This window comes from Tauraco erythrolophus, chromosome 8 (assembly GCF_009769465.1).
Source record: "Tauraco erythrolophus isolate bTauEry1 chromosome 8, bTauEry1.pri, whole genome shotgun sequence".
Taxonomy (NCBI): domain Eukaryota; kingdom Metazoa; phylum Chordata; class Aves; order Musophagiformes; family Musophagidae; genus Tauraco; species Tauraco erythrolophus.
Genome location: NC_141472.1, coordinates 3,805,896 through 3,827,133, shown reverse-complemented (window position 1 = coordinate 3,827,133; position 21,238 = coordinate 3,805,896). Strand labels below are relative to the sequence as shown.

Sequence of the window (21,238 nt, the reverse complement as noted above, 5' to 3'; positions counted from 1 at the left end):
AACTATCTCAGGAATATTTTTTTTTTTTTTTTTAATTTAGAACAAATGTATACATAAGAATTACATGATTAAAAAAACGAAAACAAAGCAGATTTAGCCCATCATCCTTTATATACCTACTACTGATACCCCTTTCTCACACTGCAGTATTTGGCCAAGTTTTTCTTCTTCCTCCTCACAATATTGACCTCAATTTCTGCACCCAAGTACGTGAGAGACCAGAGACCATTCCCCTCTCTGGGGGCCGTGTTCACAAGGCTGAAGGCCATACTGGCCAGTCCCCACTGGAACTGGCGTTCCAGTGCAGTGTACCACACCTGTCCCTCTGTCGTGACTACATCAACCCAGATACCGAGACAAACTCTCATCTACCTTCACATCATTTCCATTTAGAATGCTGTAAAATTCAAATGGGGACAAAACAAGGATGACAAAAATTGCTCCTGCCCTTCCCTCCTTTGTGTTAAAGAAAACAATGAAATAATAATAATAATAATAATAATAATAATAATAATAATAATAATAATAATAATAATAATAATAATAATAATAATAATAATAAAGCACTATTTTAACAGAAAACTATTTTAATCCAAAGTTTATCACCAAGGTTAAATTCCAGACACTTTCTGCTGGGACCTTACTTGTGGTTTTACATAAAGTGTTTAGCAAAAGGGTCTGTGCCCCACCAGGAGCCAAGCAACAATCAGATGACATCACTCAGCTCTAGCCAAAGATTTAGGGGGAGGATATAATAACCGGGTAGATTTACCCATTAACCTTATGAATTATATTTAAAGTGACCTTTTCTTTCTTTTCCATCCTGCAGGAAATAATGAGTATTCACGCCCATCAACCCCCACACACCCACTCCCATTCAAAAAGGAGCTGAATGAAACCTTTGAGCAATACAAAAATCTCAAGCACGAAGTGTTTTTCCAATTCACGTTCCTGCCTTGCTATCACTTCCCTGTCATTGTTTTATTTAGCTCAGCCTTTACACCATCTGAAGAATTTTCCAAGCTCTGTAATTAAATTTTATGAAGAAAGAGAAGGTGGAAAACCTACACATAGGTGTCTGTCTCCCACAGGCTCCCGTGCCTAGCAGGTGCTGTTGAAACTGCATGGATTTTCACGGCCCATGTTCTCCGCTTCAGGTTTTAAACACCCTTTTCTAGACATCAAGCAATTCCAATTTTGCAAAATGATGAGAAAATACTTTAGTAGATCTCTTTGGTAGCTAAATCCAAAGGGGAAAACCAGTGGAATTTTTACTGCAGGGGAAGAAACCCCAAAACACCAAACCCCACTGCTCTGTTTTCACTGCGACTATTTGGAAAACCGCAGCATCGTGGGGAGAAAGCGAAACACTAAGTTTTGGACCTTTTTTTCCAAAAAAGGTAGGTATAGGTAGGTTACAGAAGCGATGTGACACGTGTCAGTGACCTGCCTGCCAGGATGCTGCCGCGGGGAGAAGTAGAAGGTAGAGGGAAGCATCAGCTGGCCGAACATGAAGCAGCACATCCCTTTGTTCGAGATGCTCAGATCTTAAGTAGGAACCATTTCTCTCCTGCTTCTGCAAACTTTCTGTTGTTTGCCAGTGAAGCAAGATGAAGGGAAAAAAGCCTTCTTTCAGAGTGCTCCTTTCGGAAGAGGAAAGGGATTCCTATGGATTAGGAAGCAGGGTGTGAAAGCAGTCATTGGGAAGGGTTACAGAGAGAACCCTCCAAGAAAATCACCTGAATCACCCCAGTGACACTGATGTTAACCTCCTCTGTGCTGCAAACGCACTTCCACCCATGAGGATGCCACTCGTTCCCAAGAGAGGACGTGTCCCCAGGATCTGAGATGAGAGGGTTTCTGTAAGTCATACTCTACTCAAGTCAACTGATGTTCCCACAAACCTGACCGGGCAGGTGAGGCACATGGGGAAGTCAGCTCCAAGAAGTCAGACTCCTTGTTTGCATTCAACAACCCTCCTGTATGTTTCCATTTTCAAGGCATGCATTTTTTCTAAAGAATGCAAAGCAAAAGCTTCCCTTTAAAGCCACTTATTTGCCTAAAGCAGGTAAAACAAAAGCTTTAAAACATCTGCATTTCTTCCACATGTCTATCATTACCTCGGCAAGTCAAACCATCTGCAAAAGCTTAATCAACTTTGCTGAACCTGAAAGAGGCTCCATCCATAATCAAAGTGCTAGGAAAGATGGATAATGGTTTCTATAAATACTTTTAGCATTAGAAAAGTAATGTTTTTCCTATTTACATCTGTTAGCACAATTAGCAGCTGTGCTGTTGCTCATTTGAACACGCTGTTTAACGTACTTTATGCTCACTGGGAAAAGGCTTCAAAGGCTGTAACACAGGCACGGAACATAAAATGGGGAGGCAATCCAAGAAAAACCCCAGTGCAGCTCTCTAAATGCAGGAATATTGCAGAAAAACAAACAGGTATTCTGCTGTGGCTGCCATCATTTCAGTGAGAACAACAAACACCAAACAGGGTGGCTGGGTGTGCAGAGGAAGCGAAGGATTCACTGCAACAAATATGGAGATAAATAAATACAGTGACTCACAGGGAGAATGCTTATGAAAAGATGTTTTTGGACTGGGATGGTACTGTTGTTCTTAATAAGACAGTTAAGCTGTAATCAAAGGGTAATACAAACCCCACAACAAAAATGAAACAGCTTCGAGAAAAAAAAAAAACCAAACACATCAAGTCTGAAAGCCTTTTGGGGCAAAAATCTTTTCCAGTGTGGTAAAAGCTTGAGAAGCTACGGTTAGCCCCTAACGTAGCAGATCAAGTGCTTCTCTCAAGAAGCTCCTTCTGATGCTTACTGACTCCTGAACTGTAAATGTGGATGTGGTGTCCAGAGGCACTTGGACTGGCTGGAGACCCGCGACCTCGCACAAACAGCTTGAGAAGACAATCTCAGGACGATGAAGATGCTGGGGCTCTAGCTCTGACGCACACCTTGAAAGTCTGTCATTGCCTTGCTGACGTCTTCAGGTGTCACGGCGACATGTCACATCCCCATCACGGGCATGAAATCCAACCGGTGCGTGGAGCAGCTGGCGCCTGAGCGGTGGCAGCGTAACGTCAGGAAAGGGAGGCTGCGAGTTCTGGATCGGTTACCAGTACTTTGGGATTCATTACAAACATGGGAAAAAAAAGTGTGCTTACGCTTTGTCTGCCCAAAGGTGAATATATACTTCAATTCCTCAGATACACTTTGTGGGTGCATTTAATTAGAACAATTCTTCAATGTTTCGTAACCCCTTTTAGAAGAAATCAGGAAACAGAGACTCGATTCAGTTTCCAGGAATAAATGCGAGTTTCTTATTTTATTTGAAGAAGGTTAAAAACCCCCTCACGCTTTCATCACGTCACGGTTTTGTACTGTTAGGAATAAAAAGTGTTCTTGAAAATGTTCAGGACCAGCTATTTCCTATCAGGAAGAGAGATTTCAGGATGTCAAGGGCTGGTGCAGGGCTATCCATTTAAAAAAAGGAATGAGGTTAAGCAGAAAACCTCATCCTAGACAACGGAGACAAAGACAGATCCCAGTCCAAGAGAAGCTCAAACATGAGTAAGTAGAACATCACAGCAAGGATGAGACTACGCTAATTTAGGCAGCACATTGACTCAAATGTTCTACAACGCAAACAACGTAAAAAATGAGGGCCTGTCAAAGCCAGCTTAAAGCACACATAATGAGAGCAAGATCTGGGCATGCTTCCTCTTGTCAGCTCTAATGATATCCCTGTCTTGACAACCATTAAACAGCCTTTCTCTTGTCTAGCCTTAGCTTCCTTGAGCTAAGAGTCAACTGCATCAACCGAGTTGTTGACAAAGTCCAGCCCTGAACAAGTTGAAGATGAAAACACATTAATTTCCATCCTAAATTCTTGGACTCAGATCACAAATCAAAAGCCCAAGGAGTTCCTGGAGGTCCAGATCCATCCTAGTAGCTCTTTCTGAGTCTCTCTGGAAGAGCAGAGGGAGAAAATGCACACAGAATGGGTGAAAGGAACAGAGACCGTTGTCCTGGGTGGGGAAATCTGCTGCGTGTTTCCAGTACAAAAGGTAGCACTGAGAAGAAAGGTGAGGTCAGCACTCCAGTCTGGAATGCTGCAAGTCTTGGAGAGACCATTGGTAATGACGACCCTACAAAGCAATTCCTCATACTTTTAAGGATGGTGTATCAGCGTTACAAGCTCTGGGACAACCAGCTAAGATCCTTGGTAAAATAAACAGAAACCAAGAAGAAACAAAATAGTTGAGAAGAGAGAAAGGTAGTGAAGAGGTCAAGTTATAGCTTACCTATGTCTTTATGCATTTATTTTGCAAAGGTTAATTGGATCATCCTGTAGAAAGAACTGTCTGGAGAGCTGTCCTGAAATCTCCTGGCATACCTCAGCTGGAGATCAGGAAAACTCATCAGGAAACTCAGCAAAGACCAAGGCATTCCTGATGTACTGCAGCAATCACCACATTTGGCAAAACATGTCATATGCTCACGAGCTTCAAAAGCAACACCTTCTTACTGTTTCTATGGGTACAGAAGCAGCTGTATCACCTCAAACTCTTTTCTGCCATAGCCTTGGATCCCACAGCAAACTCTTGGGAACTTTCATTTTCACTATAATTCCTTGCCAAGAAAGACTGTGACCTCACAAACTTCACATCAGAATAATTCCAAGATCACGTGGAAGAGGAAAAGTAGAGAAGGAGAAATCCAGTTTGCAGATGGATTGAAAACAACTAAAAATGGTAAGAGGTAATCCCATGTGCTGTTCAGACGTTATGAAAAGGATAGCAGAATGCATGCTAGCAGAGCAGCCAGTATACAGTTTACAAGGGGTTTTACAATGCCATTCTTTCTGTAAACCTTGAGAATTAATAATGCAAGATAAAGTAGCAGTAGCTTCAAAGCCTTGACCTCAATTACTTCTTAAGCAGTCTTAATAGACTTAAGACTTATCATAAAAAACATATCTTTCTATTGCTGGAGTAAGAGCCAGCAGTACTGAAAATAAAAAAAATGAGTTGTGCAAAAACCCCCTAAAAATTAATGTATACAGTAGTCTGATTACGAATTACTTCAAATGTGGCTAAATACAAAAGAAAAAAGACAAATGCAGTTAAAAACATGCAGATCTCATGATCGGGATGAAGTAATGGAACTCCCCGCGGTGTCTGAACGGCTTGCGGGTAGTCCTCTTCACCAGAATGAAGCCTCGATTAGCGTGCAAGGGTCTGTTTGCAACCCACACACTTTTACCAAACAGCTAGGGAACATCCAGCACAATCACGAAAAGGGCTTTAGAAGATGCAAGCAAAGAGAGCAAAACCTGACTGCTTACAGATTTGCAGACTACCATTACTACTCTCCCCCACCTCCCCAGTACGGCTTCTCCTTGATGCTCTTTACCACCTCCTCTCTCCCAGTGAGAACTGCAGTTCCCTCACCCTCCTGCAGCTCTCTTGGGTTGCACCCAGGTCTCCTGGCCACCAGCTGAGGGAAAGGCAGAGTGCATGGTCTTCTCTGAGCGGGACATCCCCGCTCCGGCCCGATGGCAGCCCGCCCAGAGCGGGTCCCAGCAGAGCTCGCATGGCACTTTCCTGGTGACTCGCTCATGGACCATCCTCTTTGCTGCTGCTGACGGTTTTTCTGACAGTTATGGGAACTGGATGCAAAGACTCAGCTGCTCTGTCAAATTTGATGGAAATTGATGTGTGTGTTTAAAAGCTGCGGGGATTGAGGGGGAGGCTGGGATGAGGGAAGGGGACAGATGGATGGCATCACCGCATAAACCTTACTCCTTTACAAAAAAAGACAAAAAAACAATTTCTCAGGGTTCGCTTCAGTGAAGCTCCAAGACAAAGTGATTCAGTGTGGACTAGATGAACAGACAGTGAGGTGGCCTGAACCAGCTGAACTGCTGGGCTCAGGGGGTTGTGACCAGTGGCACAAAGTCCTAGTGGAGTGTGCTCAAGGGGTTGATACTGGGGTCAATACTGTTTAACTTCTTCATTAATGACCTGGAAGAAGGGGCAGAGTTTACTGATTAATTCCCTAATTAATTAAAAGGAATTAAATAAATAATGTGTTGTATTAACTGGGAGGAATGGCTGATACACCAGATAGGTGTGCTGCTATTCAGAAGGATCTTGAGAGGCTGGAGAACTGGGCAGAGCGGAACCTCACAAAGTTCAACAAGGGGAAACGCAAAGTCTTGCCCACAAATAACACCTTTGACCAGTACACGCTGGGAAGTAGCTCTGCAGAGAAGGACCTTGGGGTTCTGGCAGTCACCAAGTTGACCAGGAACCACCAAAGACGACCACTAGCATCCTGGGCTGTACTATGAAGAGCACTGGCAGCAGGTCAGGGGAGGTGATCCTTTTGCTCCACACCGGCCTGATGAGACACATCTGGAGTGCTGTGCACAGTTCCAGACTCCCCAGGATTAGAGAGATAGGGACTTACTGGAGTGAGCCTAGCAAAGAGCCACAAAGATGATCAAAGAATTGGAGCACCTGTCATAGGAGAAGAGACAGAGACTGACCAGGACTGTTCAAGCCTGGAGAAGAGAAGGCTTGGGGGGACCATAATGGGTATAAATACCTGATGGGAGGCTGCAAAGAAGACAGAGCCAGACTCTTCTCAGTGGTGCACAGTGACAGGGTGAGAGGCAAGAGGAACAAACTGAAACACAGGAAATACCTTCTAAACATTAGAAAGTTTTTTTACTGTAAGGGTGGTGGAACACAGGAAGAGGTTGCCCAGAAAGGCTGCAGAGTTTTTGTCCTTGTAGATACTCAAAACCTGCCTGTACAGGGTCCTGGCTAACCTGCTTCAGCTGGTTCTACCATGAGCACAGGGGCTGGACCAGATGATCTCCGGAGGTCCCTGCCAACCTCAGCAACTATGTGATTCTGTCAAATACCCTCTGAAACGTCTTAAGGATGAAGTGCTGGAAAACCTACAGTTTTCCTGTATCAATGTGAATCAGAATCACTTTACTCAGTCACACTGGGCATAAACAAGAAAGAACAAATAAATGTTTCTACCAAGACCTTTAACTTGCGATTACATTAAAATACAAGCTTATTTTCATGTAACCTGCCAGCTTCCTAGCAAAGTTTTCCAGTGTTTCCTTACTCAATTTCACCATTATCCATCATTTTATATTTCTTCAATTTATTCTGCTGCTGTTACAAGAATATTAGACTGACAGTCTCCAAAACAATATCCAACTTTGTTATCAGAGAAGTGAAAGGATAGGAAACAGAAATCCTTCAAAAACAATAGTGGCACTGAGGTCGACGTATCTATCCATACCACAGTGACGTACCAAACATAGGAACATTGTGTTAAAAGTATAATTTTTGGTCTTGAGGAACGGAGGAGGAAAGTGCCGAGCCTGTCAACTCAGTAATTCCTTTACTCTCAGCTCCACAGAAACTCTTTTGTTCTACACCTGATTACTATTATCTCATATTCCAATATGTTAAAGATCAGATTGTTTAGCTTATAACATATGGATGGATTCCCCTCCTTCCCCTACCCAATTACAGTTTTATAGTCTAGGTAACTTTAATAAAAAAATTACTTTAAACCTGGAGTGCCCTGCAGTTCTGTATCTCTCTCCACTTAACAACAATTTACATTAATCATGTTAAATTGACTGCTTCTAATGACAAAGGCAAAAACTTTCTTTTTCTTTTCACTTACTTCAGTAGCCATCTGTACTGTACTGCCTTGTTCAGGAAATTATCCTCCTGATGGCAGCCTTTATTTTCAAAAAAAAAATAGCCACAGACTTTAATCACATACAGGAGAGAATTTCCTTTTGGCCAAGGAATTTTAGCTGGGACTGCCTGCAGAATAGAGTAATTATATCATGGCTGAGTAATCACTCATCATAAGGATGTGTAGGGGCCACTGCCAAGCCATTAGGAGCAACTCTCCTCCCAGCAGCAGCAGGAGAACGGTTTCAAAAACGCAGGTGAAGCCTCTTTTAGTCAGTGTTACGCAGTGCCAAAGAGGGACTCAGTCCTAAGACTCGCAGGGATTTCGTTGCCAAACATTCTCTGCTCTGTTTATCACAAACATGGGCTGATTGTAGGGCTGAAGTTTCTAAGATGTAAGAAAGAAAACCCCTAGGACAAGAGTCTCAGCTGTGCTTGCAGTCAGTGCAGCGCAGTGCTGATTTAAACCACAGTCCAATCTCAGTTCTGAAAACCAGGGAAAGGATTTATTTTGCAGGCAGATAAAAAAAAGTAGAATGTCAAGCTTAGATTACAAAATTGGTTGCTTCTTCCTTTGCGCATTTTAGCTTTTCTATATAACGGGAACCTTTGGCACCCACAAGAAGGGCAGCTCAGCAGATAAAAGTGGTCTGTCTTTACTTCTCCAGAACTGAACTTGTCAGAGCAAAGATAAAATAGGTGGGAAAAGTTGTCTGTGTAGGAACATTACAGCAAGACTGAGACACATTCAAGGCAAAAATCAAGGAAAGGATAAGAAACAGGATGCAATTTAGATGCCAGGGTATTAATGCAGGACTGAGAGGATTCAAATGAATGCCCAGACCCCCATTACTTTATTGTCCTACCCGAGGTGAATAATTTCCATCTCTACATCACTACGTTCTCACCAGCAAGGCAGCAATAAACTTGATCTCTCCATTGGTGTGCTTTGTTTCCACTGATGAAATGACCTAAATCAGAGCTAGGCGTTGGATCTCAAATTTAACTTAGAGTTAATTGATGCAAATTGACTTAGAGTGAACTGAGAAATCGGAGTATCCATGGCCCTTGCTACCTCGGCAGTCAGAGGAGGTAACGGCTTCCTCCACACCAATAACGTGTCCTCATCTGCTTCAGGGCTCTGGCAATTTGTTTAAGTCCTGTCCATAAGAAACTATGCTCAAAATTGCAATGCTGGTGGATCAAACGAGATCCTATTCTATTCACACAAAAATAAGTGTCAAACATATCTAGAAATTCTACTGTAAACCAACATTAACCAGCTTCATTATACCAAAAACAACAAAAAATATTTTTCTTTAAATCTATTTCTTCAGTTTATTACTAAAAGACATCAAAATGAAATCACTTGCAATTACTACTGATCATTATAAGAAAAAACAAGACAAGGTGAAAAGCTTGGCTTGACTGCAGCCGGTGGAGGAAAAAAAAACAAATATGCACTGGTGAAACATTAATTTTAATTCCTGATGAAGAAAATAAGAGTCTTAAGCCAAAGGATCATCTTTGTTGTTGCCTGTTAAATCTTTCATGGTTATCTACCTATTTAAGCTTTGCAGATGGACACCTGTGAATTTTCAGACAACATGAAATAAACAGAATATTCAAAAGATGTCCAAACCTGGTTTACTGCCTCTTTCTCCTACGGAACGTAATTCCTATTTATTTTTCAAGAGGGATTTCAGCTCATGGGTTCATACGCTCGATGATACTAAGGAATCAAAAGCAGCTGTTGTTTTCTACAACAAGCACTCTAAGTACTTCGGAAGTTGTACAGAACTTATTTTTAGATGAGTGATACACTAATACCCCAGCAGTGTCAGACCGGTGCCTCACTGGGGTAATGCAAAGAAACCCAGCTACCTATAGCTACAGCAGCTGTTAGGTGTCTTGTCCCTATAGATCTCACTGGTGAGTACGTGCCCCACCAGGTTCTTTCGGCCAGTGGCACCATTAAAAGTTGCTTCTGTTGTTGCAGCCAAATAAAACACAATAAAAGCAATGCTCAGTCCTCTGGGATAAATATCTGTAATCCAAGCACAAAATTAGAGTGTCTGACCATAAGCTGACATAGTGGAGAGTACTACCTAATCAGAGAAGTCATGTAATAACCAGCATCCTTACGATATCCTCAGATGAGAAAATCCAGTGGGGTGCTTGATTCAAGGGCTCTGGATAGGCACGGCTATTAAATCGTTCCTATGAAACTCACAGAAAGGCTTGATTTTTTTCCCACTGCTAAAAACCAGTACAAAATCTGCTGAAATTAATACCAACGTTAACAACTGCTGACTCCAACAGACGGGGCTGGCCACACGACCACGTATGTATAGGAAGAGCGGCCATGGTCAATCCATCCACTCTACAGAAGGCCATGGGCTCAAAATGAGTAACTTATTTGTAGGTTCTGCTGAGTAACAAAACATATTATATGGCGAGTCATTTGCAGCTTACATGGTAAATGTTCTGCTACTGAAATAAAGCTCTTAGACACCAGAGAGAAAACATTCTGGCTTTATAGATTTTGTTACGGAATACTCACACTACTGACAAGGTAGTCAGTACACGATGACAAGCTTAAGTTTTCAGATGGTTTCCTCCTAAGTCTGCCAACATAGGGCTGGAATCCATAGAAAAGACCCACTCTCTGACAACACTTCATTTGGCAGCTGTAACCAACCCACTTCTCTCCATTTACTTTGCTGAAATGAACGTGAGGCTAAACAAGGCAATATTTGAAGTCAGGACTGGCATGGTGCTGCGAAGAGATTCCAGAAAAGTTTGTTTATTGCTGATCTACCATTTTCTTATGCCACGTTCAACAGGTCATCAAATGAGATTTCAAACTATTTTGACAAGCATTCAGTGTGCTATCCTCCCTTGACTGACGTGTATGCAAACTGGGCTTCGTAGCTAAGAACACAACAAGTAAGATGCTGTCAGACGTTATCCCTTCATGCTGTGCCAAGTGAGCCATCAGCCACCATACCCAGCAGCGGCTCACGCTCTGGATGCAGAAGAGTGCAACTGAGGAATCACTGCCTTTAATCAAGAAAGAGCCAGCACCACCAGGTACTCTACACAAGGTGGAAGATGTTTCTTGACTCCGTTTTTATACCAAAATTCTCCAGCATTGCTTCTGCATGACAGGTGTGCTTGCATCTGTCGCTCCTCAAGTTGTTTTAGAGCAGGGAGCTTCTCTGTCTCAATAAATTACAAACTAAATCGGACGAAGGCAGACATTCAAGCAAGCAGCACAGAGCTGTCAGTCATGAATTTGAAGTTTCTGACAAGCACGCAGGAGGAAACAGGCCTGTAACGTGACATGCCAGATCTCATAACTGTCTGCACAATTAGCAAAATACCAGGCTACCTACATCACCTTGGAGCTGGGTGTTATATTACATCCTTCCAGTAACAGCAAAGCTACATTTTGCTTTCATCTCCATTCATTTATGCAAGATTACATTACGGAATGTTAACCCAGCATGTCACTAACAGCTTGTGATCCCTCTCCATACCGCCACCAGCCTTTGTTCTTGCACACGGGAGACAGGAATGAACGGCAGATAATCCGTATTTGCACTTCATTACACCCCTGGGTCTTGCAGGAATAGTTAATACATTTTCATTGCCATGCTGAAACTGAGGAAGGACAGTTAGCTAATGCTATTTTGCGGAACAGCTGCTGCAAGATCAATGCAAAACAAAAGACTCAGCCTGAAAAGCTCGGAATGTTCACGGTCCTTTTTAAACTGAAGGAGAAACTGAGGACATCCAGCACTTGGCACATTTAGATGCACAGTATAACTTATTTGTGTTTTCCAAGCTAGCAGTAAGCGTCAAACTCCAATCGGATCCTTCTGCCCTGCCAATAATTGATAAAGATGGTGTCCCAATATTCTGAAGAGGCTGGGAAATAATGCTCTACATTCTCCATTCAGCTGGCTTGATAGGTGAAAGCAGGGGTTTATTATTAAAACATTTTCAGCTTTCTGTTTGTTATACCATTATGTTACTGGCCAGGATTTAAGGAACAAACTTTGAAAAGGATGCAAGAGTGTGCCTGCTTTTTAACTCCTTCAAAAATAATCTAGTAAAATTTCAAAGCATCTAACAATTAAGATGCTTTCAGTGTGGGACTACAGGACAGAGCCTGGCGTTCAGCTATGCGAAACACAAGGCAGACACATCTGGGAAGATGGACTGTGATGCATTCTGACCAGCACAGGTAAGCTTGTAAAGCTGGGTGGAGGGAGGATCACAAAACCATACTGAGCTTTTAAATCCCCACTTATGCTCCACGAGTAGGAAAAAGCCCGCGCAGTACTAAAAGAGGCAATAGTTGCAGACTGAACTCATAGAGCCCTCCGCTTGCAAACACGCATGCTGTAGTGATGATTTCCAGGCTGGACACAGAGCCATTCCAAATGCTTTCTTCTAAACAGGAGTACCTAGCCAGATGTTTCCACAACACCTAGTGGGCTTCGCTTGGACCGCGTAGCCAGAAAATGCTACTTAGTGAAAGAGCAGCGAGTGCAACACAGAATAAGAGAGCTACCAAGAAACATGACTGCCTCTTTAAGCCAAGCTGCAAACGCAAAAATTCCCATTTCCACCCAACAGAACTGTCAAGGTTACTCCAATGAAGCGTAAAAGATAATTTAGTGAGAAGGCTCTTCAGTAAAATCCGGCAGAAGGGACTGAAGAGTCTCCCACATCAAAGAGAAAGAAGAGCCACGATGTCTAGTTACATCTTCTGCTTCCCCGTGGCAACGTTTCCAGCTGCTGTGGTGGGGGAGGCATACTGCCAGGTCTGGGGATGCTGTGACTTAGAGGAGCATCTCCTCTGCTCTCTCTGACTTGAAGCCTCAGGGAAGAGGTGCAAAGAAAAACCAGCCAGACTCCAGTATGCTACCTTCAGAAACAGTCAAAGCAAAGGTTTTCCCTCTTTTGAACACTCCGTCACTTCTCCCCACCATGTCTCCCAGGAACTGCTCCTCATCACTTAGGATCATCTAGGACAACAGGCCCCACACGTGGTTACTGCTCTACCATCAGCTCAAACGCAATAAAACACATTTTAAAGACAACCTGAAATGAACTTCAAGTAAATGCATTCAATGTTATGTCTCCATTCTAAGGCTAATTTTCCAGCTGTCTTCAGCCATCACTAAACTTTAAGCATTTGAGTTTAAAAAACGAAAATAGAATGAGCAGAAAATAAAATGATCAGAATTCTTCCAATATCATTAGCGTTGTTTGCCTGCAAAATTTCATAGGGATATGCTTGGGCAGCTTTGAAAGTTTAACAAAGTGTATGGCTGTCATGGGAAACTGTTGGCAAGGGTGACAAGTTTGACACAGAATGGGCTAAAAATAACACATCAGTGAATTAAATGAGCAATATTTTTAAAAAAATTCCTTGGGGAGGGCATTAGAAAATACAGTTTGCCAGTAAAAACCTTTGGAGTGCATTGCTCAGACCCAATCCAATAATGAAAAAAGCATTCAGATAGAAACAGGATATAAATTTGGGTAATACAGAGCTGGTATTTGACTTCTGACCCACCCACACGCTTTTGACTACTTTGTAAAATAAAATCCTTTCAGCTGTTTTCGGTTTCTTCAATGAACATCCATTGAAGGAACACAGCTATTTCACATAAGTCATAATTATCTGGAAAATAAAACGCTTGTTTTGAGCTATTTCTAGTGGTTTTTACCACAAATAATATCTCCTCTGAAATGTACAGCGACAAGATGCCACATCTGTGGACCATGAGATTTTATTTATAGCATTTTATATAGTATAAATGTTTTGTATTTAAATGTCTTTTACAGAATCTTGGACAATTTTGGTGAGTACTATCCAAACAAGCTGTTTTGCACTCAAATTTGCAAACAGTCACTACAAATCAGTGGATAATATTTCTAATTCTCAGACAGATTTACTTCAAGATATTTAACTGCTAACAATTAAACCTAGCAAGCAGAAAACCCAGTGAAGAACATCCACAGGAAAGCTTTTGCTGCCAACCACACAAACCAAATTAACCCAAGGCTGGAAGAAATGTTCTTGCAGGTCCCTCAGTCTCCGTTTACAAAGAGGTGAACCAACCTAAATGTTTTAAGCAAGAAAAGTTCATGCACTAAATGATGCATTCCCTACAATGGTCATGGTACCTCTGCTCTTGGGTTCTGCAGCCTGAATCTCTAAGAACTAAGCCACTCTGTCCTTGAGTTTTACACAAAGCTTAAGACAAAAACTGAAAAAGCAGTCTAAGCAGTTTGGAGGTAAGGAAAAAAATAAGAAAGTTATTAGAATATATTATTAGGATATTTATTAGAATCCTCCTGCAGATGCTTCATTCATTTCCAACGTGGTTGATAGCTAGTGTCTCGACTGCAGGGAACAGTTCACGTTGCTCAGTTGTTTCAAGAAGCAAAGGAGCTGATCTGCACTGAAGATGCTGATCTGTAACGGAGCCAGCTGCTCTTTCTGTTCCTGTGAAGTTTGGGATGGCTCTGGAGAAGTGGCAAGGGAAGAGGGCTGATGTCTTCTGAACAGGAAGAATCACTGCCGGAGCTAAGTACTCAAATACTTTTGATATCAAAACAGTAAAAAAAAAAGAGCAGGTGTGACAGAGAAACAAGACAAGTTACTGTAAGATCAGTTAAACAAATTCCTTTAAACCAGAAGACCTGAAGAAGAAATACAGATAATGAATTGGGTTTTCTAAACTTCCAAGTTTTAATTTTATTTTTTGTGTTACTGCTCGTCTGCTTAGAGGATCCAACACACCTGCAACACGCCAGCATTTAAATTGTGCTTTTCATTCAGATGCTTTAAGTAAGATCTCAAACAGACTAATCTTCTAATATATGAAATTACATTAATAGCAGAAAACTAACTTCAAAGCAATAGATGAAAAGAGATCAAGAAGAATCTGAATTTGAAGATGCTATTTTGTTTCAAATGCATTTCTTCAGCTATAGAGAAAAACGGATTTTCAAGGTAGACTTAAATCTAAATGCAATTACGCCCTTATATATAAGCACAGAAATAAAAAATCCGGGAGGATAAAAGTACAGCTGGCCATGACGTTATTTTGGAAGAGTCTTTAGAAGGATCAAATCTGAAATGATACACACGCAGCTGGGACTTTTTAACTGTCTAAAGGCATCATCAGTCTGAGGACAAAACTACTCTGAACTTCAGCAGAGCTGAAAGATCCCAAATCTGCCAGCTTCTGTATTTAGCACCCCGCAGGGCAGCTCAGAAAGGAAAGCACAGGGCTCCCAGTCTGGGTGGCAGATTGGTTTACAGTGTTTGATAAAGCCTGAGGTGAGACAGAAGAACAGTAACCCTTTTCCACTTTGAGAAAATGCTTCACAAGCCAGACTTAGTAGTTTCTGATGTGAAAAAAAAAAAAAAAAAAAAAAAAAAAAGCCTAGCAAGGATGAAATCCCTCTTGCTGGTTCTTGGTGGCTCCAGAATTAAAGAGGCTATGCTGGACAATGACAGTTTTTGATGCAGAGGGACAGTTTGGGGGGAAATTCAGCTTACTGTATTTCCAAAGAGATGCCTAAAGATCTTCTAGAGACACACCTGGACTTGTTTCTTTCTTATGATTGTTACTTACAGGCAGACCTCTTGGTGACAACTTTCTCTTTCAATCACTTAACCTGTTTTCAGAAGATACATTAATGTCCTCTCCAGTTTCTGGCCCAGGCAATGGTATTTTGTCAGGTGATGCTGGTTCTTGCCCAGTTGCCCAAGGAAGGGTTTGAGAAATTAAGATCGTTCTATAAAATTCCTAAACGGTTTGCTATTTAAGGACTCAAAAAAACTGCATACAATTACAAAAGGTTACAAAAGTTCTTCAGTGAAACATGCAGTCGGCAACTGTTCCTAATTATCAATGGAATTTCTAATGGAATTAGATTAGTGCTCTCACTTGTAAAGACAAGACAACAGTCCTCAAGTAATTCAAGGAAAATGTTGATCCCAGAAGACTCATTAGAACAACCTCCAAAGACTGGAAGCAATTGAAAGGAGAGATTTTATTTTTTTAAGGAACTAAGGCTATGTAGGGCAATTAAAATCCTAAGAGAAACCTTAAGAGACACCTGCAGACTCCATAACACCATGAGCATTATAAATCCACCTCCACAGAAACAACCCTGAAATAAAAAACTTATTTTCTTTATTACCAAGAGAAGCCTTTAATAAAAAAATATAGCAAAAGCCAAGCAGTAATGTATTTTCTCGTGTTAAAAAAAAAAAAGAAAAAAGATCCAATAGCTGTCACAGCAGCCTGCAAGTGACACAAGGAAAAGTATGTCCCAACACTCCTCTTCCCTAATAGCTTCTGGCCTCACATATCACTGGTTCCAGCACTGACTGTGTGATTTATCTGAGGGTGCAGTTCATGAAAATATAGTATTATCTCAGGTGAAATGAGGATGGAAGTACTGTCCTTAGTGTCTTCTGGAGGATTTTTGCTAGTGTGCTAGTATTACTGTGGTGAGGAATCAGAATGACATGATTTGAGCAGGACCAGAAATCACAACTGTAAGGATGATCTATTAAAGACTGAAGACCAGGAGAACTACAAACTAGTTGAACGACACCACAGCCTACAGCCATAAGAACATTATGGATTGTCCAGAGTCATGTATGTTACGTACAAATCCAATTTTCCCCTTAATATTCTTGTTGTACAACTCCCTCCCTTAGACTAAAAACACAATGTCTACGAACAACATCACAACAGTGTATAAAGAGAACTGAAGACGGATGCATTAGAAATATAGTCAGTGGCAATCAGAGCTGCTAAAATTCAGCAGTTATAGTTAAAATCCATGCTTTCCAAAACCTGGGCCAGAACCAAACTCCCCCCACAAACCTATACAAAATAATTCATCATTAAGTATCAAAACAACAGCTACAAGCCTTGCTACTGATCTAGCCATGGAAAAGGCAAGGAAAGACAGCTAGGAAAAGAGAAAGGCAAACCTCAAGCCCCATTTTACACAGGGATATTGTGCTGCATGTTCTTCAAAACCAGGCAGGCAACTGGGAAATACAACAACGCAGGTACAGAATGGGATGGTCAGCACCCGGAGTGCCTGTTGGAAGCAGCATCCCGACTCCTTCGCATCCAGGAGCAACAGGGTGTTACCAGCACAATAAATAAATACATCAAGGCTGACAACAGCCCTCATTCCTCTGGCTGGGGCAAACAGAGGGCAACAAAAGTGTGGCATTAACGATCCTTGGGTCCAATTGTCAGTTACCTGGAGGCAGCGGAGAGAGGTGACATTCCTACTGCTCAGTGCATTCCTGTGCTCCATAATTGGAAACATGCTAGCTGCCTTCCAAGGAAGATGCAAATAAATTCAGGGCTTGCTGAATGAAGTAAAAAGTTTGTGTTTAAGACAGATCCTTGGCAAACGCGCCGTTATTCCGATTAGATTGCTCAGCTTCGGCACTTCGGCGCTGCTGGTAAAAGCCCCATGAAAGAAGACAGGCTAGATTTTTCACAAGGGGGGAAAAAATCCTTCCCAAAGTGCTGCCTATCTTACTCTTTCACAATGACACAGCAGGAAGCGTTTCCATCCACTGAATACTGACAGATGAGTTTCACTGAGAAGACTGAAAGATTGTGCAAGAAAATAACATAGGGTGATGTTACTCAGCTTCTCCTATTAAAATAACTCAAGATCACATGGATGAACACGTAAATGAGTGTTTGCTGATCTGCAGAATGACAGAAACTGCTTTAGCCTTTTAAATTGCACCAAATACAGCAGGAGAATACCATTAAAATAGGACACAGCATAAGCATTCTTGATATGGCAGGCCTTGCTGAGGAAGAAAGCTAAGGAATATTTGGAAAAATGCTTCTACATCAAGCCACACAAAAAGTGTAATGGATTTTCTTGTTGTGTGCTGCACATACGGTTTTGAAATGTATTTTGGCAAAGGCAAACACTACTAGGAAATATAAAGGCTTTTAAGGAACCCAGTGGATTGCAATGTCCTGAGGTAGTATCCCAAAACAAATCATGACAGATGTACACATGGAAAGTATTTTCTAGATTTCAGCTAACAAAAAGCAGACACAGTGCCCATAACACCTCTGGCTAAGGAATACACAAGTCCTGAACTACTAAGCTGATTCAGCTTTCTGTTACCAAGTTATATCCCTGTTCTTTCAGTATTCAGCTACCTGGCTGCCACAGAAAGCAAATCAACAGAGCTCTGTTCCCTGTACAAAACAGCAAATTCTCCAATTTTTAGCACATCATTTTTAAGTGACTAGTCATCAAACCTTAAGCACTGGCTCATTGTTTAGAAATCCAAGGAATCAATCAATTCTATTGACGAATAATGGCGCTGGCCACCCACATAATTACTGACAGGCTGACTTCTCTGCTAAATCCAAAGCGGTCCCAGTTAATGAACCAGTAAGTGGTTCTTCTAAATTCAACCAAGAAAACTCACACTACCAAACTGATGAGATTCTATCAGTATGAGAAGACTGAATGTTGGGAAACACCTTGCTTAGTTTATGTAGAAAAAGACATCAATCATCTTTTTGCTCTGATTTATTGAGCTCTCAACCAAGACAGGATGGTTGCTTATTTTCCAGTGATCATGACCTAACTGCAGTGCAATGTGGACACCAGGAACGGTCCAAAACGTAACACTACAAAAATGAACAATGCAAACTTTCCCTAAGCTGGAAACGATTATGAGTTAAACAAAGGCAGAAGGAGGGGAAAAAAAAAGAAAGAGTGGAGGGAAACTATAATATCATCTGAATGCTTTATTAAATACAGTCAACAAGCCTGCAAGAAGGTTTCCGTTTAAAAACTGGCAGAGTGTGGAAATTGGCACCAAATCTACAGAAATACAGCCACTAAAGAGGATGCAGTCAACATGCTGGAGGGCAAATCCACCCTCCAGAGGAACCTGTGTGGGCTGGAAGAAAGGCCAACAGCAACCTCAGGAGGTCCAGCAAGGCCAAAGGTGAAGACCTGCACAGGGACAGACCCAGAGGCCAGGCTGGGGACAGCTCTGCCTTGGGGGTGAGGAGAGGCCAAGGGAACAGGACTTATTGATGGAGAGGAGAAGGCTTTGGGGGACCTAAAAGCAGCCCCCCAAGTACTGATAAGGACATTACCAAGAGGACAGAGCCTTCACGGGGTTGTGCTGCAAGAGAACATGAGATTGTGCTCATAAGCTGAAAGGGGGTACATCTGACTACGTATATGGAAAAAAAATGACCACATGGGCACGAACTTCAAAAAAGAATTCATGTAAACATGACTTGATGATCACTGGCTGAAGGAAACTGGAAGGGAAGGAGTTCAATAACTGACAGCTCCTTCCTCAAGATGAAGGCGGCCCCCGAGGGCTGGAAGCTGAAGCTGCACTAACTCAGATCTCAGATAAGACATTTTTTTAAAGCAATGAATTGAACAACCTGAGCTCTGAATTTTATATCATTTTTCCGTCTTAGAGCAAGGCTGCCTTCCCAAAAACTACAACTATGTGCTCAGGAAAAAGCCATAGATTCAACGCAAAAATGAAGAGGTCCCTCACGCAGAAAGAGATCGTAACTGTCTCTTCCAGCCTGATCCGTAAAACAAGCATTCACAGCACAACTGTCTTCCAAGAATCAATAATACGGATTTGATATCTATGATGTGACTTCTTCCAGCATCTGCATGGCAGCAGTCATTTCTGATGACTTAATACCAGCCTACGGAACCGAACACGCTCCAGTCCCGCGTTTTCAATAACCAGAGGCAGGCTTCAGATTAGCTGTTAACCCCTCGGGCAGCCACACTGAGCCTGGAATGTCAGCAAAGGGATCCCAGGATCTGAAATCTGAAATGACATCAGTGAAATACTGAGTCATCTCCTCCAGGAGAATCACAGAAGACAGCTCAATGTGCATTTGTTGTGGCTGTGACTCCCACGCTGTCAAATGACCAAAGGCGTTTTCTTACAGGATCCGTCAGACACAGAGGTGTGCACACAAAGCTGTCTGTGCACATATTTGCACGTCTGGTTATAGACTGTGCACGCGGGCACACGTATTACATCTACACCATAATTGTATTATACACCTGGGAGAACCTCATGAAGTTCAATAAGGCCAAGTGCAAGGTCCTGCACGTGGGTCGGGGCAATCCCAAGCACAAGTACAGGCTGGGCAGAGAATGGATTGAGAGTAGCCCTGAGGAAAAGGACTTGGGAGTGCTGGTGGGTGAGAAGCTCAACATGAGCCGGCACCGTGCGCTGGCAGCCCAGAAAGCCAACCATGTCCTGGGCTGCATCCAAAGCAGCGTGGCCAGCAGGGCGAGGGAGGGGATTCTGCCCCTCTGCTCTGCTCTCGTGAGAGCCCACCTGGAATACTGTGTTCAGCTCTGGAGTCCCCAACACAAGAAGGGCGTGGAGCTGCGGGAGCGGGTCCAGAGGAGGCCACGAAGATGATCCAAGGGCTGGAGCACCTCTGCTATGGAGACAGGCTGAGAGAGCTGGGGCTGTTCAGCCTGGAAAAGAGAAGGCTCCAGGGTGATCTTAATTGCAGCCTTCCAGTACTTAAAGGGGGCCTACAGGAAAGCTGGAGAGGGACTTTTTACAAGGGCGTGTAGTGACACGACAAGGGGTAATGGATTTAAACTGAAAAAAGGCAGATTTCAATTAGATATAAGGAAGAAATTTTTCACTGTGAGGCACTGGAACAAGTTGCCCAGAAAAGTTGTAGATGCCCCATCCCTGGCAGTGTTCAAGGCCAGGTTGGATGAGGCTTTGAGCAACCTGGTGTAGTGGAGGGTGTCCCTGCCCATGGCAGGGGGGTTGGAACTAGATGATCTTTGAGGTCCCTTCCAACCCAAACCATTCTATGATTCTATGAAAATCCATTAGCATTCCCATATTAATCATATTGTGCATTGCAAGTATTTTCTTAAGAGACAGGACAGGATCACAGCAGTTTCACTTCACAACAAAGTGCTTACGCGTTATATGACCTCTATGCCCAAGAGAGAAAAAAAACTAATTCATGTTGCAGTTGCATCCTTTGAGGCTAATTGTAAAAGCAGCCTTTTTTTTTTTCCCTTGCCTAATTTCTTCTTTCTGGGCAGGCATTACTGGTTTTGTCCTTGCTGTAGGACATACTATGGAAAATCCAGCACTACCTGTTAAAAACTCAGCCGTGTGTGTCATTATCAACGAAATACCTAAACTAAATTTGACACATTTGACATAAGTCTCTGCTAGTACTATGGAAGCATCACTCCTTTAAAAAAACCTACCCAGACACCAGGTTAACCACTTTCCCTCTGGCAGTTAGAGGAAACCAAGTGCCAAATTCCACAGCCAGCAATAGATGTGTAGCCTCCCCATTCCCAAAGAGCTACAAATTTCCCTGG

General features: G+C 42.4%; 1 protein-coding gene across 1 annotated transcript in view; it reads right to left on the bottom strand.

Annotated features, from left to right (window-relative positions):
* The window catches only part of UBE2F (ubiquitin conjugating enzyme E2 F (putative)), an 87,685-nt gene that overhangs the window by 7,604 nt on the left and 58,843 nt on the right, over positions 1-21,238 (bottom strand). The window contains exon 11 of the mRNA XM_086615838.1: positions 15,473-15,603. Within this exon, the coding sequence (XP_086471964.1) occupies positions 15,473-15,603 (131 nt within the window). The remainder of the gene's footprint in view (positions 1-15,472; positions 15,604-21,238) is intronic.